Consider the following 24,581-nt stretch of genomic DNA (forward strand, 5'->3'; position numbering starts at 1 on the left):
CCGTAGTGCTTGTTTGCTGGGCATGATTTAGACTGGTTGAGGGCAGTAACCGTACAAAGATTTTGTTTTGTTTTTTTTTGTTTTTTTGCGTTTTAAAATTTTTATTGAAGTTTAGTCCAAAAACAAACATACCAAATTTCTAAGACAAATATTACAATAAATCCAAAAAAACTTAACTCAAATGATAATTAATCTTCAAGCACAAAGATAACAAAATCATTTATACTATTATTGTGATGTTGACTTCCCATCGCCTCCCATAGTGCTTCTCATCTTTTTTTGCAAAGTACATACTTTCCTCTTCATCTTCTTATAATTTCTTTTGTACCACAATGAATCCAATCATACCCATAACTCTTATAATCTCTAATACAAAGCTGGTCATTCTATGGCTGCCATGGATAATACGTTATAATTGTTTTTCTCTTGTATATATCTCTTAAACACATCCCATTTTTTTGCAAACGACTGTTTGGTGGTTCCCCTTAGATTGTCTGTTAATTGGGCTAAGTTTACCATATCTGACAATTTATTTTGCCACTCATTAATGGTTGGGACAATGTCCCCTTTCCACCTGCCCGCAATTAGCAGCCGAGCGGCTGCTGAGGCATATAAAAAAATCTCCTTATACTTAACTGGTATATCCTTGTTCAGAATTCCCAACAAAAAAGCTTCTGGCTTTTTTTGAAAGTTTAGCCTAAATTTTTTTTTCAATTCTTCATATACTGCATTCCAAAATTCTTTAATCATCCGACATCTCCACCACATATGCATAAAATCCCCTCTTACTTCCCCACACCTCCAGCATCGATCCGATATACTCTTATACATTTTGGAGAGCTTGGCAGGTGTCAGGTACCAGCGGTAAAACATTTTAAACATATTTTCTTTAATGGAGTACGACACTGTAAATCTCATATTGTTCTTCCAGAGGGCTTCCCACTCGTCAAGCATTATGTTGCGGCCTATGTCTTGGGCCCATTTTATCATGACCTCTTTCGTCGCTTCTTCCTTGACTTCCCAGTCAAGCAGGAGGCGGTACATTTTAGATATAATCTTTTTATTATTATCTAATAGGTCTTTTTCCAGTCTTGTTGGTTCGGTGTTAAATCCCTTCTTTTGGTCTTGCTTAAAGGTTTCATTTAACTGGTGGTAGTCTAGCCAGCTTGTTAAGTTGTTTTTAACCTCTTCATACGCCCTTAATTTTAATTTCCCCTCTATATTCACCAATAGTGTCCTATAGGTACTCCAATTGCCTTCCATATTCTTTCTTCTAACCGCCTTGGCCTCCACAGGTGAGACCCATGATGGTGTTTTGGGTTCTAGTAGGTCCTTATATCTGACCCATACCTTGAACAGGGAGGCTCTAATTATGTGGTTGGTGAATCCTTTATGAACTTTATTTTTGTCATAATTCAAATAGGCGTGCCAGCCAAATCTTAGATCAAATCCTTCCAAATCCAGGGTATCCATTTTTTGAAGCAAAAACCATTCCTTTAGCCATGAAAAGCACGCGGCCTCATAATATATTTTAAGGTCGGGTAGGCCGAACCCTCCCCTCTCTTGAATGTCAATAAGAAGAGTATGTTTGATTCTTGGCCGTGCTCCCTGCCAGATGAATTTCGAAATTTCTTTCTGCCAAGCTGTTAAGGGTTTCGTGTTCCCTAGGATTGGTAAATTTTGGAATAAGAACATAAGCTTCGGTAAGGCACTCATCTTAATTGCTGAGATACGTCCCCAAAAAGACAACTTCAATTTGCTCCAGATCTCCATGTTCCTTCTTATTTGTTCCCATGTTTTTATATAATTGTCCTGGTACAGATTAATATTTTTCGGTGTTAACCAGATCCCAAGGTACTTAATTTTAGAGAAGAATTTTAACTGTGTTGATTGTTCAATTTCCGTCCTTTCTTCCGCTGATATATTTTTAGCCATGAGCTTTGTTTTTTTACTATTTAATTTAAAGCCGGCCACTTGCCCATATTCATCTATAATTTCTAATATCTTGGTTATACTTTCTTTGGGGTTTTCCGTTGTAATTATTAAATCATCTGCGAACGCTCGCAATTTATATATTCTTTTACCGAGTGTTACCCCCTTAATCTCCTTCTCTTCTCTGATTTTATTATTTAGAATTTCCATTATTAAGATAAAGATTAAAGGAGATAGGGGGCACCCTTGTCTGGTTCCTTTGTTTATTTCGCATTCTGTCGAGATGTTATTATTAACCAGTATCCTTGTTTTTTGCTTAGAATAAATTGCTTGAATCGCATTACAAAAGTGTTCCCCAAATTCCATTTGCTGGATGGTGGCTGTCATGAATTTCCATGATATCTTGTCAAACGCTTTTTCAGCGTCAACTGAAATTATAAGGCCTGGCTTGTCAATTCTCATATCTAAGTACTCTAAAATATTTACAATATTTCGTATATTATTTTGCATTAAGCGCCCCGGGAGGAAGCCCGCCTGGTCTTCATGTATAATAGTAACCAAGACTCTCTTCAACCTGTCTGCCAAGATGCTAGCAAATAGTTTGTAATCGTTATTTAATAACGAAATGGGCCGATAATTTGATGGGTGTGTCAAATCCACCCCTTCCTTTGGTATTAAAGAAATATAACTTTCGGTCCATGTTCTTGGCATTTCTCCCCCATCCAGTATGTTATTCATTATTTCCTTCAATGGTTCTATTATAACTTCCTCTACTTTTTTATAATAAATTGCGGGCAACCCATCAGGGCCTGGAGTTTTTCCTGGGTTGGCTTTTTTGATTGCTTGAATTATATCGAATGTTGAGATCCGTGCATTAAGGATTTTAACCTGAATCCTTGGACACTGAAGTGCATAGGTAAAATTATGACAAAAGTACTGCTTTCTAAAGTCTGTCACCTGTCAGTTCCTTTTGATAATCATGAGTGTCTATATTTTGAGAGAGTGAATAGCATTTTTCCGTTCATGCCCTTGGTTTTATTTTACTGAATTTCATTAAAAGCACAGAATTCAAAATCAGTATAATTATCTGAGCACCTCATAGGATTGCTGTTTGTTTCCACCATTTCCTGTTGCTTGTGAATAAAAAGGTCACACAAATTGAGCTAAACTTCCAAATAATGAGTCCATAACAGAAAATTTGTGCCTTAAAAAAAAAGAATTATGACCATTTCCTGCAAAAATAAGAAGTTGTCAGTGTACCATTCCTGCTTGTGTTCTAACTAATATGTTAATGTTCAGTTTTGTTAACTCAGGCACAAATCAATTAATAGAAGGTATACCATTCAACAGGAAGGTTCCCCCCCCCCCCATACCAAGTGAAAGGCTTTATTGAATCTCTTTTCCAGTTATTTACAATAGCCAATTTTCCTGCAGGAAAATTGAATTTCGTTTGCAAAGCTCCAAAGACTAGCAGCTCAGGAAACTCAGCAGCACCTCTCTGCATGCACAAAAATACTAAGTGTCCATACAAGTCTCTTTGGATCCTGCTCGGTATTCCTATGATTTTAAACAATAGAGCCTTTGAAACAAGAAACCTAGCTATATCACTATATGTGATACATTATTTGGAAATTTCAAACTGTTTGTTTTCCCCCCCACTGCTTCTCCCGTAGTGCTTGTTTGCTGGGCATGATTTAGACTGGTTGAGGGCAGTAACCGTACAAAGATTTTGAATTACTAATGCAACATAAATTGGACCATTCTGCCATAATAATTCCCAGAACAATTCTTTGGGCATTTATCCTTCCAAATAATTCTTTTACACAGTACTTCTATTTCTACCTGCTTTGTCGCTGCATGTCCTCCATGTTTATCTCTTGTCTGCCAGTATGTCTCTAGCTTTCCAGCCAGTGACTTAATTCTTCACTATACGTGTGGATTCTGAAGTTGCTATACTAAGTTGTTATTTGCAACATCCTTTCCCCAGCCTCTCTCCCTACATAGGATCAGGTTAAAGTTTCTGGTTACTTTCTCAGAAAGGAGAGGTGCCCAAGTCCAACAGATGTCTGCCCAATTTTTGGGCACTTCTCTCTCACAGTTAAAAAAATCAGGCATATCACACTTTCTCTGGATCTGAGTCTTTACTGTGATAACATTATTTTATTTTTTATTACTCCCTCAAATAAACCCTAACAATGGGGGGTTTTTTGGGGGGGGGGAGGCTTTTAGCTGAAACAACTGCCTTCACTGCAACCAAGCTATCTCTCCCTTACATTAATTTCAACTTAATGCTTAGCTCGTTTGCTCCACACTTTTCAGGGCTCCGTCTTAACCAGTATCCGGTCACTTATTCTGGAGAAATCTTTGTGGAGCTTTTCAGCCCACTTGGGATTTTTGTTGTTGTTGTTGTTGTTGGCGGTGGAATTGTCAAGTTATGCTGCTTCATGGCTTACCCTGCTTCTTCGAACACTGTAGATTGATTCAGCAACCTTTTTTTTTTTTTTTGCACAGTGAAAGGACCTGCAAACACATTTTCCCTGTCCCATGCACTTAACGTGGGGTTGGGGCTTAGTGTGTGCACTTCTTGGAAAAGAGACAGAGGAAAGGTCAGGTGTACATGTCATGTACCATGTAGCTGTACATGGAGCTCCTGCTGTGTGTGGAGGAGGAGGGAAGGAGTCTATACTTGCTTCTCCAACACAGAAAGATGTCTAAAATGGACCTGCGAACAGTAGTTTTGTGGGTGGCCATTGCTTTTCCTTCCTCGTTTTGAAAGCTGAAAAGTTGTCTTTCTTTTCACTAATTTCTCCCATTCGCTTGAGGAAGCGCTGCTTTGGTGAGTTGCCGTATTTTCCTGTCTATAAGAGGCCCCCTATTTTTGGTTGACTCGGATTTAAGAAAATGGGGTTAGATATATCTGTGTATAAGATGCCCCCTAATTTTTGACATTATTTTTTAGGGGGTGAACCTAGTCTTATACACAGAAAAATATGGTACTTTAAATATAAGCAACGAACAAAGTGCTTTGTCGCCAAGGCACACCTGCTCCTACCTGAATGCAAAGCAGAGTTCCTCAGGTCCCAGGAGAAAACAATACAGCTACTGCCGTTAACCAAGAATTGTTATCTGTAGGGTCCCAACCCCCAAATAAATAAATAAAATGGTGTGACAAATGAGACTGGCCTTGACTATGTTTAAATGGATGACAAAGCAATAAGCTTGATGATGATTGTAGCAAAACATTTGCAACTGTGCTTTTTTTCTGTGTGCTGCAGCAAAAACATTTTTCCACATGGGTTTTAGGATCAAGCAAAAGTACACGTATTCATGGTGAAATGTAAATGAGAGGGAAAGAAATAAAACTCTTATCTGGCCTCCTTTCGAAGTCCAGCTCTGTCTTTGTGTTCCATTTCATTTCCCAAGAAGATTCTTCCATTAGGGTGGTATGGATCCCCCCCAGTAAGAGGCAAACTGCACACAAATGTAATGTTCATTTTGTAAAAGAAGCTGTGGGTGGCCTCGGGCGGAGGTGGAGGGTAGGGGTCTCCCCCTTTCTGTCTGTGTTGGCTGTGAGCTGTACCCCAGATAACCCTGCTTGAGTTGCTGCTGTTAGTGTGTTTAGGATTGCAGTCTTCAGCCTGCATGTTTTCCCTGCCTTTGCAAAGATGTCAAGTTGGTTGAACATACGTTAATAGGATTTTGCAGTGCAGCTTTATTCAGTAGTAAGCTTTTCCCTCAGTGACACTATAGTAAGACTAGAGGGGCATTTGGTTTAGCACGGCTCTATCCCTGCTGCCATTATAACCCCAATCCAAATTAGGAGTTCCCATACCTTTTATAAAAGGAAACTTGCATTGGGAGTGATGGCAAGCAGAATGCGGATGGATTTGAGTTAATGCCGTTTTGAATTAAGTCTGCCTCCTTGAATGCCCGAGCATAATTTGTACGACCCTTGTAGAAAGTTGTAATGTTGGCCTCCCCAAGGGCCTTTGCTTGTCTTTTCAAAATTCAGGAGAATTATTGGTTTCCTTTTGCAACTTACTTCTGACCCTTAAGCTCATGGTGTTTCATTCAGGCTGAAGGACTGTCTCTCGTTCTGAGTGTTACACTGTGAAATTCGTAAGCAAACTGGAATGAATTGACAGGAGGGCAACAAAGATGGTCAGCTGCATGGAAAATGAGTATGATAAGGAAAGGCAGGGGAAAATCAGCTGCCAGAAGTATCTGTCTCCCCTTTGGGTTTTTTCCTGAGCTCTCTCTGTGCTTCTGCTCAGTGCTTCCGAGACACTTCCATGGAATCATCTTACTGACTCAATTAGCTCTCCTTTTGATTTAAAATACTTAACATCATGCTTTTTAGCAAAAGCTTGCCATGTGATTGCTTCCTATTCTGTTCTCTGCCTTCACTCTGCACAATGCGTACAAACACCCCGTTTGTTCCTGCCTCTATCTTGCCTTCCTAGTAACAGCACATAGCTCTTCTGCCTTTGTAAATGAAGCTTCACCTTCTTCCAAGTTGTACTCTGACAACATTCTACTGCTGGCAACTTCACCCTCAGCATGACACAGTGCCACACAGAACATTCCATGACATCACAGCATCTTAGCCAATGGCTTTTGGGGTTGCAGACAGTAGGCAGCAAGTTTTTGCCTTCGATAAATAAGAAATGGCAGGAAATAGTGAAACATAGAAATATTTATTGATATTAAAAGCAAATTCTAGTAGTATATGAAATTCAGAAGACTATATATTAAGGCATACATTCCAGTCTCGTGTCTGTAATAAATATGTGATAAAATATTACAGAATATTCTTCTTTAACCATTTAAAATGAGTAGTACCCCATATATATTTGAACTGATGGCAATGGATATCGTAGTATAAGGTTAAAAAGAAAAGAAATATATAAACACTATTTAAAATATCAATTAAATTATAAAATGGCAAGATTGTTTCTATCTTCAAGGTCCCTTCCAGAGGGCTTGGATATAAAAGGCACTCTTGTTAATATACATTAGCTGAGTTTTAATCTCTAGTTAATTCATTGCAGTTTACAGGAGATCCCATGCAAGCCTGCCGTGCAGCAAAAACAGTTGATGCTCTCTGCCCAGTGGCTGCATTCGTTTCACACAAGTTGTAAGAACACATGGGCTGTATCTGACCAAGTCATCCCATCAGCACAAGGACGCCTGCTTCCACAACGGAACTTCTCCTTCCTCTTCCTGAATGCTGTCGCACCCCCAACCACAAATCTGTTCTGGAGTTTTGGGGGAAGCACCAGAACAGATTTGGGGTGCATAGGGGGGGGGAGTTCTAGTGCACAAGCAAAAGTCCTTGCTCCAGCACAGGGGTCTGCAACCTTTAAGACAAAAAGAGCCACTTGGACCCGTTTCCGAAGAAAAAAAATAAACTGGGAGCCGCAAAACAGGGACGTAATTAGAAATCAGAGGGCCCCATAGCAAAATTTGCTATGCCCAATAAAGCCCCAAAATGCCATAGAAAATTAATCAGGGCCCCAGTGTACCATAAATCATAATCAGTGCCTGATGTAAATAATAATTAATAATGAGGGCCCAATGTCATCCTCGTCATTATAAAAATAACTTTGAGTTTGGGCTGCCTTGATTACTGGGAATGGGCACCAGCAACCACTGCCTTATGAGTTTGGGCTGCCTTGATTACAGTACTGGGAATGGGCACCAGCAACCACTGCCTTATGAGTTTGGGCTGCCTTGATTACTGGGAATGGGCAAAACTCTGACTCCCTTATTAGGACACCTGTATGGTTTCATGTGTGTTGCTCCCATCAAGTGAACTTATAAAATTTCCTCATATTGAATCAACCCATTGATTAATACATCTACCTCAATCTCCTGACCAGGCCGGCAGGAGGCCACAGGCAGGAGCAGCAGCAGCAAACACGCGCTCCGAGCCCGCAAGCCTTTTCTGCTGCTGGGCGGGAAGAAGCGCGCCCGTTTAAAAAAATAAATAACTCTGCCCCCGCCCCCCCCCGTGAGCCTATTGGCTGCAGAAATGCGGCGGGGAGGGGCTGATGCAGGGAGGGGGCTGACCACGCTCCCCGGGCTGCTAACGTCACCTTGCGTCCTTTTTGCACAGCGCATGCGCACAGCGGAGTGCGCTGTGTGCTCCGGCGGCGGTGGGCACCGCGAGAGTGTCTGGCGGGCGCCACCGCATGGCTCAGGCGGCGCATGTCTCGGACGCCTCCTCCCCTCGTATCCGCTCCAGAGCCGCAGCAAAGGTGTAAAAGAGCCACATGCGGCTCCGGAGCCGCAGGTTGCAGACCCCTGCTCCAGCAGAACAACTTTTGGATGCAGCCCTACTATACTTTTAGGGTTTTTATCATGAGGATTCCAAAACTTTAAAAGGTGGAACCGTTAAAAGGCATTCTCAAATAAAATTTTGGGACAGTAAATATGTGTGTGTTGCATGATTGCTACAAAAAATAAGAATATAATTTCACAATCTTTGGAAACCATATTATTTCATTCCTAGATAAGGCAGATGGAAAGGCAGATCTTTTTTTTAAGTTTGCAATTTGTATTTGACTTAAACACTTGGCCAAAGTTTGGGCGCAATCTGGTCCATGCCCTGGCCTAGGGCCTCTGTTGGGCCAGCTCAGATCTCAACATATGGGAGGAAGACTTAGCAGAAGAAGAGCAGGAAGGGAGGGAGTCCCACATATGCAATCTGCTCACATGGGAGAAGGGTTTGGGCCCCGTCTACTTTCATTAACCTGTTATATTCTTACCTTTTACAGCAACTTTACATATACAAGTACTGCCTGCTTCTATGCTCTGTCCCTTGCATGACTGAATAAAATTCAGATCAGGTGGATTTGGTGAAATTGACTTCAATGGGTTTGTGTTGTCTTAAATCCAACTACTACTACTACCACCACCATTTTGTGAATTCTGCGGATAAGCTGTCCTCTTCTCCAAGACAAATAGATGGGACTCTCTCTGCTTACAGAAGAGCATCTGGTTCCTCTTCTAAATCTATGGATGCTTTTCATAACCAAAGCACACGCTGCAGTTCCAGAATCTGTAATTTGAATGTAAAACCTACATGGGCTATAAAATACATTTCTCTTTGTATTCCACATGAACTATGTTCACATGTGAAAGAAATTAAGGCAGCAATCCTATACACATCTGAGAGTAAGCGGCGTTAAACTTAATGAGACTGCTGAGTAAGCAACGGTAGGAATGCACTGTTAAAAAAGGCATTTTTAGTAGACTAGGGAAATATTTAGTTACTATTCTGAAAGAATAAGGTGGACTGTTACCAGTGTGCTAGCTCTCGAGCCTAACGTGGTGTTGGGCTTCAAGTGCCTTTTTTATTTTAACTACAAGTTAAGACTGAAGAGAAGGAACATATCATGCTTTCTCCCCCCTCTATGCTAAAGTCTCATAATAAATTTAATATGCAGTCACAATCTACTGAAGCACTGGCACAAACAACCACTGCTTTTGTAAGCGTATTAATATTTGTATAACTTGCACTCGAATGCCTAGATCACATTTCGGAAGAACCTTAGATTAACCAGAAACCTCAATGAGGTTTAGTGCAACTATTGCTAAATTGTGAGAACATGACTAGCAGCTGGAGTTCCCATATAGCCCCAGGGATGGCTGATCTGTTTTGCATTATGGAACAATCTTTGCCAATACAACATCCAGTCTGCATTCATGAAGGCTAGGGGTTCACTTGAAAAGCTTGGATTCAATAAAAGTTCCAGGCTGTTCCAAAGAGCTTCACATATTGAATGCGGCAGACAAACCTCAGCAAAGGATTCATGGTATCAACTTCAGACCACAACACCCTAGTTCCCTCACGGCACCTGCAACGTTTACGGTCCAATGTGTAAAAATCTAGGAGTTCAAAAGTAAAACAATGGAGGGAGTAATAGCTATAGGGGCTAAATTGTAGTAACAGAATATTCATATTACACATTGTTGCCAGGTTGGAGAAAAAGGTACTTGGAAGGAACACCAAGGATCATCTAGTCCAACCCCCTGCAATACAGGAATGTGCAGCTGTCCCATAGCGAGATCAAACCTGCGACGTTAGTTTTTTCAGCACCATGCTCTAGCTAACTGAACTGTACAGCAAATTTTCTGCCTCAGGTGCCAAAATACTATGCACTTTGGAGGGCAGGGCACTGTTTGCTGTTCTGCCTCAGACAACAAAGCGCTCTGAGCTGGCTCTGCAACCACTGCTAAGTGTTAAATCAACTTCCCAGGACTCTCCAAATTTCTTGCAATGGTTTGAAAATTGATTTGGGTTGATGGGAGAAAGCTGGTGTGGAATGATGAGGGTTTCTGCAGATGAATCAGGATGCTGGTGTTTATTAATAATCACCATAATTAAAAAAAACAATAACTGTCACATCAACCTGCTGAAAGGGATATGATAGGCCATGCCAAAGTTAAGCAGAAGGTAAACTTCCCTTTTACTGCTGCTCAGAAGGAGGAGGAGCAAAAGTCCTATTTCATCCCCAGCTTGCTCAATACAATTAATTAAAAGCAACAAAGAAGAACAGATAAATAACTCCAAATTTTTCAGCTGCATAATTCTGCACAGTTCACAGACAACCTCTTTTGAAAGGCTGTGATAAATCAGTGTATGGCTTTGGACTCCCATAATCTCTTTATATATATATATATATGTACAATAAAATCTCTTCTGTGGCTTTCCTTTGAAATTAAGAGGAAATTTCCTAGTAACTCCAGAGGGGGGAAAGCTGGGAAGAAAATGCCCACAAACAGCAGAAAATTTCAAAGTAGAAGATGTAGAACAGCATATAAATCAATTGAAAGAGCCCATCTTTAAAAACCAAGATGCACTTGGATAAAAGCAAAATTAATTATTTTTTCCCAGTGACATGTAGTACTCAGTTAACACTTTCCAAGCTTTCGGCGCCATGAATCCTTCAGGGGGGTTTTCGCCTTCACGAGCCAACTTCCTCATGCGTGTGCCAGAAATGAAGTCAAATTCATTGTGCCTAGTAAGCAAAAAACGTTATCAATGAAGACATTACAAATACAGTTGTACCTTGGTTTTCAAACAGCTTAGTTCTCAAACTTTTTGGGTCCCGAACGCCGCAACCCCGGAAATGAGTGTTCCGGTTTGCGAACTATTTTTGGAAGCCCAACATCCGTCGGGGCTTCCGCGGCTTCCGATTAGGTGCAGGAGCTTCCTGCAGCCAATCAGAAGCTGTGCTTTGGTTTCCGAATGTTTTGGAAGTCGAACAGACTTCCGGAACGGATTCTGTTCGACTTCCAAGGTACGACTGTAGAAAGAATGAAATACCAGCAGCAACGCACAGAAGTTGCAACTTTTCGGTTCATCTTGATCAGGCATCCCCAAACTTCGGCCCTCCAGATGTTTTGGACTACAATTCCCATCATCCCTGGCCACTGGTCCTGTTAGCTAGGGATCATGGGAGTTGTAGGCCAAAACATCTGGAGGGCCGCAGTTTGGGGATGCCTGATCTTGATGAACATACAAATGAGATGGAAATGGGTGCAATGGGCTCTCCAACAATCCCAGAACCTATACCCAGATTTCAAGGTTGTGCTTCACAATATCACGCAGGAGCAAATCAAGCCCATGAACCAGAACATAATGTTTGTCGTGCTATTTCTCTACGGGCGCTTATTGACTGGGCAGGTGTGGACACAAGACTTTTTGCAAACTCCTGATTTTGTAATTTTTCAAAATGAATCATGGACAGAGTGAGCTGCCATGCTACAAACAGTTATATTTCAACATCCTGGCTAAGCCAAAACCCAGAAACAGATTTCTCAAACATTTTCGCATGCTGCAAAATGAGCCTCTCCACAGTTTTGAGCAATTTGAATTAACAACATATACTTTTTTCATCTGTGAGGCTTCAATTGCCTTTCAACATATCTCGTGCCATTTCCTTTGAAGTCTCATCGTAGTTCATGTGGAGGAGAATGGGAAAGAACCGTTTCTGATGCAAATGAGCACACAGGCCTAGGTAAGCCATTACAAAACCACTAAGCCTCTGCTACAGGTGGTCATGTACTGTGTCACTTACCTGTCCGGATCATAGAAGACCATCGCCTTTTGTACTATGCTGTATGCTGCTACTCGGAAGGGAATGATTTCCACAGAGTTCAGTCCTGGAGCCATGCTGAGCACCTTCCCACCTTGTGTGGGTTCATACAGATCTTTCTTGGTCTCTGGGTGAGGCATACCTGCCGGATCTCGGCCGACAATGTAGAAATTGGCTCCAGCAATCATCCGAGCCCGACAGTGCCACTGGACCTGAGGAAGTGCAACAGCATTAGAGTTTGACGAATGGATGGATGGATTGAGTTTGGCTGAAAAAACTTTGAGGGATCATAGAATTGTAGACTTGGAAGTCCACAACTTCCTGCAATGCAGGAATCTCAGCTAAAGCATCCATGACAGATGACCATCCAACCTCTGCTTAAAAACTTCCAAGGAGGGTTGGATGAAAACCCATAAAAGATTCATGCTCCTCCCTCAACTTTCAGCAGCCATTCCATCACACTATAGGAGAGGAGAAAAGACAGGCTACAAGGCTTCTCCCTCGGCTTTGCTGGAAGATCAGCAGCTTTACTCCCCTCTCCACCCCCACCCCCTCCGCTCCATTTACTCACTACAAAATCCCTGTAACTAAGAACTTGATTGCCTGAACTTGATTTTCCCTGCTCCCTCCCAACCCCTCTTTTGTGTTGCATCTCTTAGATAGTGAGCTTGAGGGCTGCGACTGTCTTCTCACCGATATTTGTAAGCCCTTTTGAGCTTACAAAGGTTTTGCACCAGTTTGTAATGTTTATCTCCAAAGAACCCTGGAAATAATAGTTTAGGTGAAAATCCTATACACATTTACTTGAGAATAAGCCCCACTGAACTAAGTATGCACAGGATTGTTCTGTTAGTGAGGGCATTGATCATGTTCTCTTGGAGATTTGTAGCCCCCATCACTCCAGCTACAATTCCCAGGGAATTGCCAAGACTTAAGAGAAATAATTTAAAAGAGAAAGGAAAAGAATCCCATTGTAGGGAGAAGCAAAGGAGGACAGCAAAACAATGCATACCTCTGTTGGTCCAGCATACAACATTGGAGAAGGGAAAATGGCCACAATGGTGGACTTTGGATCTAGCACATGCTCCTCCAGCACTGCAGCATGCTGCTTCATGCGCCACTCGAGAGGTACATCGTCATCCTTGGTCCATCCCCCGAGAGGGTGCAAGAGCAGCACAGGATGTTTATAGCCCCTCTCAAGGAGGCGCCGTTTGGTATCCTGCATCAGCAGGGCATGTCCGTTGTGCACAGGGTTGCGCAGCTGGAAAGCAAACACCGCATCTGAAATGTAAGAAGTGGGAAATGCAGATGCGGGAGGATCCAGGACATGCAAAACTGCACCACGATGCTAGGCAGTCAAAAGTAGATGATACGGATCTACATTAAACACAGCAGCTTTCAATATTTACAGGCTTAATAATACTATAAAACATATACACACAGATCCCTAAACCAGGGTTGTTATAAAGCAGGGATGGGGAACCTGCTCTCTTCCACATTGGATGTTGCTGGACTGTAATTCCCATCATCCCTGACCACTGGTTGGGGCCAATGGAAGCTGGAGTCTAGTGACTTCTGTAGGGCCACTGGTTCCCCATCCCTGTTAATAAAGCCAACATCAGCATTGGAATTCTAGCATGAATATCATTCACTCTTGAGAGGCCTTTGGCTTTCTATAGTAGGAAACTAGTATTATTTTTTCAAGGCATGATCCAAAGATCATAACTTTCCATTCTCTTTTTTCTCCCCCGATGAAAGAGAGAATCACATTGTTTATATTTCTAAACATTTTACGGTCCACCTCATTTTCAACATCTCTTGACTTGCACAGAGACACTTGCAAATCTGCACATCAGAAACAAATATCCTAATAAGAAAATTCAGTATCCTAAATCAAAACCTCTCTTAAACATTGCTCTCCAACAGAGCTGCTCCAACAAAGCCCGCCAGCTATGTGCTCAGGGAAACTCCTGTTTTACTGCCTTTCTGAGGCTTCGAAAATCCTGCTGTCCATCATCTGGAAGGACAGGACAGCCATCACTGTGTTAGTTTCAGTGGGCTATGGAGCAGGGTCAAATCATCTGCTTCGGCAGAGCTACTGGAGGGTGGGAATAGATGAAGGTAGGAATTGGTGCCTGGATGGTGCAAATCTTTTTAACATGTTACCTTAGTGGGGGGACTCCATTTGGGCTCAGCATCAGGCAACATAATGTCTTGGATCAGTGTGGTTTATATATGTTCCCCAACACTTGCAGGACATCTAGTTCCAGAGTGTTGGAACCACCAGGGAGAAGGCCCTGCTCCCTGCCACATGGTACAAGCAATGTTGCAAATGCAAACACTTACCAGCATTCATTTCTGTGAACTTCTGTCTCAGCTCCAAGGGAGTCAAGCGGTATTGGTCCAGCCCATCATTCCACTTAATTCTCTCTAATACAAGGAGGTCTCCACCAGCCAACCAGTCTCCACTTTCCATCACCATCTATCAAAGGACATCACAGTTAATTAAGGCAAAATGATGCTTATAATGTAACACTGGGATTACAACAGTGGGACCTTATTGAAGAGGTTTTGTGATGCTGACTGCTTAAAAAGCAGAAATGTAGAAGTGGCAGGCAAACTGTGGCTTCCAGGCAGTTCAAGAAAGTTCAAGATAATTCAAAGCAGAGAAGGACAACTTTAGCTTCTCCTCTCCCACCTACATGTTTAGAAAAACATTGCTTGAAAATTTCGATAGCATGGCCATATTGCTAGTACTGTACTTAGATCTCGGAACTTAGCCTGTTTACAGTAGAGATTGTCTACTGCTGCTAGCTCCTAATTCATAAACATGATTTTGCAATCAGTTCAGAAAGACTTTCCAGGACTAGGTTGGAAGGAGGAACATGTGGAGCCCTGAGCATGCCAGGGAGGGCAGATTCTGTTCTCACTGGTGCATTCTAATCTGTCCCCGCCCCCATGCACTGCCATCCTTTCAATTTTTCAATTTTCAGGCAGTGCTTAGGTGAGGTGCAAAGGCTCAGGCTTAGCAGGAAGGCACAGCCTTCAGCAACCCCAGCAGCCATTCAAAAGGCCAGGGGGAGGGAGGTAGACTGGTGCAAAATAGCCATTGAATTGAGACTTCTGCATACTTCCTTCTTACGAAATTTGCTCTCTTTGCCTCCTAATACAAAGATGTACCTGTATTTATTTCAAACCTTGTCGACCTTCATTTTAAAAAAGAAAAGCTCAAGGCATTTCAAAACCCAGTATTAATAGCTACAGTAAACAACAACAACCATGTGTTGTATTCAGTGTAGCGTTAAGCATACTGTTCTGTTAGCACAGGCATTTCTCCCTGTGCAATGGAATGATCTCACCCTCTCCTAAACCCCCTAAATCTGTTCTGGGGGTTCCACTAATAGGTAGACAGGTTGCTCATATTCAATTGCCACAGAAATAGAGGAACTTACGGTATTCTGTGATCACTTGCCTTTACATGCGGGTGCTTTGCACATGTGGTCCCCCAAACACGTGCGCAACGTTCTTCTTTCCTGTGCTCAAAAAATTCCGGATTTTGCAGTATGGCCACCCTCCGCCCGTTGTACTCCAGTGCAAACGCATCGCATCCTTCCAGGCGTTTCTTGTCTTCCGTAGTTATTGGTAGTACAATTGGAATGGTCAGGTTAATAACGCCATCTATTGAAAGAAATTTTATTTCAATTAACTTCCCCCCCCTAAAAAGTATGTCATTGATGGCTCCACAGATGTTGCTGGGCTCCAGCACCAGCCAGCAATGCCAATAGCCACTGATGATCAGAGCTGTGGCTCAACAACATCGGGGGGGGGGGCACAGATATGTGAAAAGGATAGTTAAGTTACTCATCTGGAAGCACTGAAACATGAAGGTCCCCGTCACCAATTGTAGGTTTTGGTGATTCACTTATTTAATCTAATCTATCTATCTATCTATCTATCTATCTATCTATCATGCTTTAATGTTAAAACAAAATACCCAGGGAAGCTTACAACATAAAACTTTAAAAGAAAAGAAAAGGGTGGGACCCCCAGGATAAAAACAGCAGCAATTAAAAACAGATCCATGGGCGTAGGCAGGGGGGCAGGAGGGGGCAATTGCCCCCCCTAGAAGCAGGGCCACTGGCCAGCCTGCCCCACTGCCCGCCCGGTGCCGTCTCCCTTCTCCCTGGCTGGCTGTGGGGCGGGCGGCGGGAAAGCACCAGAGCCGCGCAAAGCGTTTGGCTGGCTTTCCCTCCCTCTGATTTCGGCCTGCTCCGATGTGGCCCCGCCCCCGCCCCTTGGCCCCGCCCCCTTGCTCCCCGCCCCTTGCCCCCCCTGATTTTCATCCTGGCTACGCCCCTGAACAGATCCAGCAGAAAGTGATATGTAAAAGAGAGAGAAAAACTTGTCCCCATCCAATTTCTCCATGCCGACACACCAGCTGCCCCAGTTCACAGTCTAACAACCATATTTTGAACTAACTGTAGTTTCCAAACAATCTTCAAAGACATCTGCACCTTTAACATATTGCAGTAGTCTAATCTGTAGGTTAGCAGAGAATTGATCACTTTGCTAAGGCTGTCTCTGTCCAGGAGCTGCCAACAGTTGACACACCCGATGGTGAAGGGTGCTCTGAGCCATAGCACAGAGATTAGAGGTGAAATGTATTTGTTTTATAAATGAACTTTTCGGTGTTTCTGCTCCAAGGGCAATTTGCACTGAAACACTAAAATCAATAACCCTTCAAAATGCAATAAAAAAACCATTTCCAATAATTAAAGCATCGGAGCAATGAAAAACATTTTACATTTAATCTGTGATTAAAACCAGGTTAAATAACACCTAAGCACAGGGAGTCACAAGAGAGTACACTGGATGGCATAATTTCATACTTTGGACTTAACTTGAACTCACTTGAAAGGCTAGACACCAAATGAGCTACTATGTAAAAAGTTTATTCACCTTGTAAAAAACAAACACCCTTTCGTACCACTACAGTTTGCTGGTACAACATCAACCTCAACAAAGATGTTAGAGGATGCAATATCCTAATTGGACTTTTAAGCTGTTGTTTATATTTAGAACGTTACAGATCCATACACACTCCTCTTGAGCCAGCTGTTCCTCGCATGTTGCCACAAGGCATAAGCAGTCAGGTGCAAGTAAGGATTTCTTCATCCACTTCAATAGGAGAAGCTCTGTGTCAACATCCCTTTATGCACACAGTACTGTGCCCTCTTATTGGAGCGAATGGAGGAAAACACACAGGAACACTTAGGAGTGGCTGTGAAACTCCTGGATCAAGGACAAAGTGAATCCCTTAGTTCAGAACCACAGTTCAGAACGATATGATGTCTTGTAATGATTACTGGTTTGTTTGCTGATTGCTTCCAAGACTCATATAATCGTTAGCATTTTATATGAGTGACCTTCAGACCTTGGCTCTTCACCAGTAGCTCCTCTCTTCTTTTTTTAAACTAAGGTTTGTTTTCTTTGATTCTGCAGCAAAATTTTTAAATTTGTAGGGTTGCCATATTTTGAAGAGCAAAAAAAGAGGAGACATTGGCCAACTTCTACTTTTAATTATGGATCTCTAGGATGACTCTACCCATGAAAAAGAGGAAGTGTCCTGGAAAAAGAGGACATATGATCGCTACACTGATCAAATGACATATATAGCCATAAACTCTGCACAAATTGCTCCTTCAAGTAGGTGACTCAGTGGAGTCACAGCACAGCTATAGCAAGACTGACAGTTCAGTTCAGTGTGCTCTCAAATCAGCAGAGTGGCCTGCTCAATTTCTTCTGCCATAGCTGTATTTTGTCTGCAGAATTAAGCTGCCAACCAAGCTGCGGAAGCGCTCCCCGGCCTCCGCGAAGGCATCGGAGCAAAGCCCCGGCCTCCGGAAGGCATCGGAGCCGGGCCTTCGTTGCGATGCCTCCCAGAGGCCAGGGAGCGCTTCCGCGACTGGGCTGCAGCCACAGAAGCGCTCCCCGGCCTCCACGAAGGCATCAGAGTGAAGCTGCAGCCTCCGGAAGGCATCGGAGCCGAGACTTCATTCCGATGCCTCCCAGAGGCCGGGGAGCACTTCTGCGACTGGGCTGCAGCCGCAGAAGCGCTCCCCGACCTCCGCGAAGGCATCGGTGCGAAGGCCCTGCTGCTTTAGGGGGTGTTTTTCCTCATCTAGAACGGATTAATCAACTTTCCATTACTTTCAATGGGAAAGTTCGCTTCGGTTTATGAACACTTTGGTTTATGAACAGACTTCTGGAACCAATTGTGTTCATAAACCGAGGTTCCACTGTAGGTCTACTCAGACTGTGACTAACGTTGGCTATCACATGCTGAGTTTATGCCACTTCTTAGCATCAAAATATCACTTTGCCCTTCTGTTTTGTTGTGCATCCAGTGATCCTATGCCAGGATATTTACAGTCAGTTTCATTTTGTTGTTGTTCAAACACAACATTTACTTTGTAAAAACTATACTCTCTAGTAAACTTACCCAATTTTTTTTAGCTAGTGGTTGCTTTTAATGCTTGCAAACATATTAAAACTTTTTTTGAAGTTTTCAGTTAATAAAAAATATAATCAATGACAAATTTGAAATGAAGTATCATGGCAGTTTTAACTATTGAATGCATGTGATTTTCATTACAATTTCAAAGTCAAATTTTAATGGATTCGGTGATTATTTGCACTACTCTAACTATCGAGATTATCCATCTGATCATCTTGGTTATGGGTTGGATCCAAAGACACACTAGCAAAAAGCAAGTACAGTCATTACCACTGTTCTTTGAAGAATTTTTAAAAATCCTTTACATTTGTGCAAAGCAAGCCCTAATGGCTGGGGTACAAGCTGAAGGTCTAATGCAATAAAGTATCTTGGACTACATTGCAGCTTCCAAATAAATAAATTGTGACACATGCCATTCACTCCTGGAAAGTATGACGTCATGGCTGGAGAGCAAACATGTCCCCATTGAAAATTGCTTGCAATAGCCACTTAACAAACATTAGGAAAGCCAGGCTTCCTTGGCTCTTGGTGCTTGGGGATTTGAAGTCGCTGTGTTTGCAAGTGGCTGCTGTAAGTGCTTTTCTGCATTCCAGCTGCGAGGGCTTGCTTTGCACATATATCAGGGATGTAAAGTAAAACCAGTTGATGTATGGAATCCAGAGCAGTAATAGCAAATGGTATTGCGGAAACAGAAGAACTGTTCTTGTGCAACGCTCTTCCACAGTCCTTCCATGATCAAAAGAGGTTTTCTGCTCACGGAGGAGGGAACCTTTGAATCCAAGCCACCGTGCAGATTCTGCTGAGCTTATTTTAAATTTTATACTTACCAAGTCTATAGGTCATCCATATTTAATCCATGCATAATCAGGAACTTTTAATATATTCATAGTGCAATTCAACCAGATGCATTTTTATTTAAGTCTTATCGAACGCTCTTTGGAAATATATATTTTAGAGATAAAACTGCAGATTCCATCAATGGCCTTATCATCAAATATTCAGTCTATGGGACTGGAGAGCTGGATGTGGGTCAATGGTCGACAAGCTGCACATGGCCAATATTCAGTGAGGAATCGCATTAAACAAAAGAAACTGAGTGCAAGAGCTTTGCCAATCAGGGATCAAAGCCAATTAAGATGTATCCGTTTCCAGCCAATAAAAATGAGCAGCCTGTTACTGGTAACTGGTTGGATCACGAATATACTCGTAATGGAATGCAGACCTCTACACCAAAATTTCATTTCCATAACATACATTTTCTAACTTTTCAAATGAAAATCTCTTAACTGTAATTATTTTCATACCATAGTGGGGGAAGAAAACAACTGAATACGTACCAAGCTCGGATATATCAACTCTACCCCTTCCTGGCAAAATATAAGCACAATTATCAACTGTATTTTGACTGACCCACCCCCAAGCAAATAACTTCAATTTGATGCTCTAACCCTCAACATCCTCTTGTTTCATGGTGGCATTCGTTCAGACCAACGCAGGAAGAGAGAAAAAGGTTCTCAAGGGTGCAGCGAACTCAGGTGCACTTGTGCATCCTGTTCTGTATTGTGATGCAAGGCTGGAACCCAACTGACTGGCTCTGTCCTTTTATGCAGGTGAGAATGTAGGTTTTAATTTGGGGCCACTTAGTTGTACATGGGCTCTGAGGTTTTCCTATTTTATGTTAATAACAACAACTCCATACAGTAGGCAAGATTAAAAGATTCCATGTGTTATCTCACGAAGGTTCTTTGCAAATAAATATTATGGCAAGCAGTGGAACAGAACTTAAGTGAAGAGGGCTCCATTCCACTTTCCAAAGATTTCCAGATTGTGTATTCTTTCAGAAAACAAAACAAAACGAAACCCTGTGAATCCTATTTGCAGGGGGCAATGGGGGGACATAAGAAATGTGTGCATACCCCATGGGAAGTAAAGCAACCCTTAAACTACTTTCAGCTCTACGTTTCAGTGGAATTTAGTTACAACTAACTTTTGTTGCATTATGCCCAGTAAGTGATCCAAGATAACTGAGTGAGAATCATGCATGTGGGGATTTGAACCCAAGGCTTCCTAGACCAACACACTATCCATTATACTACAAATAGCATTTTAAAGCCCAGCAACTTGGGAAATAAAGAGGAAAGCTTGTATGACTACCTGAAATACTCCCCCAAAACAAAGGCTTAGGCTTTGTGCATTTTCTGTGGCCCTTGGGAGTGAGGCTAGGTCCAGTTCAACTGGACATGCACAGAATCTGGCATGGAGGCACCTGAGTGTGATCAGCAGGTTTTTTTTCACATCTCCGAATACAACAGTAATGTGAACTGTTTCATTCAAAAGCTATGCTCCAGTCACCTCAAAAGGTAAGTGTTCTGAACTGATTTCTTCTGCTGAATTTCCCGCAATGTGCATATAGGCAGGCAAAAGCTCTAAAGACAAAGTGTAGGAACCGGCAAATCATACCATCAAGCAAGGTGCCAAAATGGATAACTTGCAAGTATTCTTTCTCCCGCATAAATCCTTTCAATGGGCTGGCCCAACCTTCACTTAGGACTTGAACCCACTGTAGATCCAACTGAAAAAAAGAGAACACCATATGGCAGATTTACAACACAAGACTGCCTGTTTTCACAATTTTAAGTATTGCAAATTACTTTATAATTAAATACAATGGAGTGTCCCCAATTCTTGTTTGTCCCCCCCCCAAAAAAAAATTCTTAGATAAAAGCGACTACATTTCCACTACTAAAATACAGGCCCAATTACGATACTAAAAATTGTAAGCTACTTATGACCAAAACAAAAGGCATAAAACATCAGAACCACATTTTTTTTTACTAGCAGGTGTCAGTCATTATGATGGGCAGATTATGTTGAGGGGAAACCCATACAGTATACTGTGAGCTGTATCTCCCCAAGAGTTCTCTCATGGTTCATGACCAGGTCACACAATGCCAGCAATATTGGGAAACCTTTGCTACAATGCAATATTATCCCCACATGTAATTCCTTTCCCTTCAATAGCAATACCAACCATTCACCATTAAGGTAGTAAAGCCTTTTCACCTGGTAGACACTGTGTAAGAGGCAGGTTTTGGATCCCCCTCATAGCTCTGGAAATTTACTGCCTGCTTATAGCCAGTTTATATCAACATAGCCCCAACTCAACTATATACGAAGGGCATGCAATTAATAATAATACACAGCCCTCAAAAAAAAGCTAGCATTTCTACAGAAGCAGCCGGATATTAATTTCTAATCATGCAGTTGTAGAAGTGTAAATGACTGCACCTGCAAATATTAGCCAGTAGATGGCCACAGGTGTCGTCAGAATCATTTTGAGTCCAATTGCATTGGGATCAAAAGCATCAAAGATAAAAGAAGCCCGGAATAAACTCAGTGTTGACTAGTGGTTGTTAACTCTTCATTTTATGTTTGTTTGGTTGTGGTTTTTTTTTTAAAGGAAACAGCAAGGGCATTGCATTTAAAGAGATCTATTCTTAGCTTGTACAAAGAGTTTCAAACATCTTGCCCTCAGAGAATCCTTTCTAAACTGATTTGTCTGTAAGTCAGCCACAGGACACCTGTATGTAGCTGAGCACCTTAAGGAATGTTTTGGACCCTGGAATCAACACAGGGTGGGGACTGGGGCCACTGGGCCTTGGTGTAGTACTAGAACAAGCATCCCCAAACTGCGGCCCTCCAGATGTTTTAGCCTACAACTCCCATGATCCCTAGCTAACAGGACCAGTGGTCAGGGATAATGGGAACTGTAGTCCAAAACATCTGGAGGGCCGAAGTTTGGGGATGCCTGTCCTGGAATATTGGTCTTCAGATGGTGAAGTTCCCTCACACTTACATGCTTGTGGCCTAATCTGAAGTGGGCCACAACAGCATCACTACCACCATACAGATACACAGTAAAAATAATAACAACAATTAGGAAATGGGTCCCCAAACACACAGGTAAGCTAAAGGTTCGTGGCCTAAGAATACATCAAACACTCTCATTTAGGAACTTAGTGTATTCTAGAGGGAGACTGCAGTCAGTGGTGAACAAGCAGCCTTTTACTCTTATTATTATGAAAGTCCGGATAAGCTTTAGAGGGTTCCTTAGAATTACAGTTTGAATATTATAGAACTGGGAAAACCTGAGGTACACACGGGATTTTGGATTCTGTCTCCCTGAGGCATAAATGGCAGCCCATCTCGTAAACTCTCTCATTAATTAGCATGTCCATGACACATAAGGGGGGCAGCAACTTCTGCCAGAGTTAGCTGAGAGGAAACAAGTCTTTCTGAGGAACCTTTCCATAGTGTAAATCAGGAAGGGAAATCCTTAATTCTCCAGATGTAACTCCCAACAAGCCCAGTCTGCATAGCCAATGGTCAGAGATTATGGGAGTTATAGTTAAACAAATAGTTCCTCACCCCCTGGTGCACCCAATGATGGCATTAAGGCATAAGGTAACAAAGAAAAGTTTTAAGTACTGATTACATATGACTGTATTTTACTGAACACACTGAGAAGGCTACATATATTTAGCTGGACCCTGATTTCCCTAGTTATACAGTAGACAGAGTGATATGGATTATTATCTAGAACAGAACTATTTTTCCAATTTGCTCTCCCATCTTGCATTTGAATAAGTAGATCCTAGTCTACAAAGGCATATGCCAAAGTGAATGTGTTAGTCTTTAAGGTGCCCTGGGAATGTTTATTTACCACCTTTGCCAGCCACTTCTCTACCAGGTAGGTGGACAAGGTGATGGGCAATGAAGTTACAATAAGTTCATGATTAAAATCTACAAAGATCACTTCAAAAAGCAATACAAACAGGAAAGCAAATATTTTATAATAAATATATATCCATTAAAATCCAGAAGTGGTTAAAAGAAGCCAGTAAAAATCTAGGATTGGAAAGCATTCAAAAGGCAATCCAAGAGATTTTGATACCCGATGCAGAACATTCAGATGGCACCCCTGGAAAAGAATCCTGGAAACTGTAATTCATTAAAGGGTGCTGAGAGTTGTTCAAAGAGCCCCATCCCCTTTAAAGGTAAAGGGACCCCTGACCATTAGGTCCAGTCGTGACTGACTCTGGGGTTGCTGCGCTCATCTCGCTTTATTGGCCGAGGGAGCCGGCATACAGCATCCAGGTCATGTGGCCAGCATGACTAAGTCGCTTCTGGTGAACCAGAGCAGCGCATGGAAACGCTGTTTACCTTCCTGCCAGAGTGATACTTATTTATCTACTTGCACTTCAACGTGCTTTCGAGCGGCTAGGTTGGCAGGAGCTGGGACCGAGCAATGGGAGCTCATCCCGTCGCGGGGATTCGAACCGCCGACCATCTGATCAGCAAGCCCTAGGCTCTGTGGTTTAACCCACAGCACCACCCACGTCCCATCCCCTTTACAGAGCTACAGTTCCCAGAGAGGTTATAACAATCAAACCCTCTTCCCAGGGATCTCTGGGAATTGTAGCTCTGTGAGGGGGAATAGAGGTCTGCAGTGCTAACAACTTTCAGTGTCCTCTAGCAAACTAGAGTTCCCAGGATGCTTTGGGAGGAAGCCATGACTGTTTAAAGTGGTATGATGCCGCTTTAGATGTAAATGAAGACGGTGCTGAAGTGGCACCAACAAGAATTAGTGGCTCCATGCACTGATAGACCTCTCTGATACATAGTACACCAAACAATGTATAATCCTTAGAACAGAGGAAGGAATGTAAGGGTGAAGAAATCCACTACCATTGGATGGTTTTGCTACAGCAGATTAACACATTTTCACTCCTCCAGGTTACTACTCTCTTACCTTGGTAATCTTCACAGAAGGCAGTGTATCGGCTTCAGCCTGAGCTTGTTCAACATTATTTTCAGGGACAAACAGTTCAAGGACATCTTTGATTGCAGTTGGCGGAACAATGTTCTAGAGAATAAAAAGAAGACATGAAGGCCCTTAGTGACAATAGTCATTGTCAAAAATGGGTCTGGGAAGGGAGAAAAAAGAGAGACATTCATGTTTTTTT

General features: G+C 42.2%; 1 protein-coding gene across 2 annotated transcripts in view; it reads right to left on the minus strand.

Moving 5' to 3' along the window:
• Positions 1–4,476: 4,476 nt before the first annotated feature.
• The window catches only part of PAPSS2 (3'-phosphoadenosine 5'-phosphosulfate synthase 2), a 44,070-nt gene continuing 23,965 nt past the window's right edge, over positions 4,477–24,581 (minus strand). Inside the window, exons 6-13 of one of the 2 annotated variants that reach the window (XM_035137390.2) lie at positions 24,368–24,481; positions 21,016–21,127; positions 19,893–19,922; positions 15,511–15,716; positions 14,385–14,520; positions 13,051–13,319; positions 12,021–12,250; positions 4,477–10,958 (exon numbers count right to left, since the gene is read on the minus strand). In XM_035137390.2, the coding sequence (XP_034993281.1) occupies positions 10,817–10,958; positions 12,021–12,250; positions 13,051–13,319; positions 14,385–14,520; positions 15,511–15,716; positions 19,893–19,922; positions 21,016–21,127; positions 24,368–24,481 (1,239 nt within the window). In that variant the 3' untranslated portion in view covers positions 4,477–10,816. The remainder of the gene's footprint in view (positions 10,959–12,020; positions 12,251–13,050; positions 13,320–14,384; positions 14,521–15,510; positions 15,717–19,892; positions 19,923–21,015; positions 21,128–24,367; positions 24,482–24,581) is intronic. The other variant, XM_035137392.2, reaches the window with a different exon arrangement.

The sequence above is a fragment of the Zootoca vivipara genome, chromosome 5 (genome assembly GCF_963506605.1).
Source record: "Zootoca vivipara chromosome 5, rZooViv1.1, whole genome shotgun sequence".
NCBI classification, from domain to species: domain Eukaryota; kingdom Metazoa; phylum Chordata; class Lepidosauria; order Squamata; family Lacertidae; genus Zootoca; species Zootoca vivipara.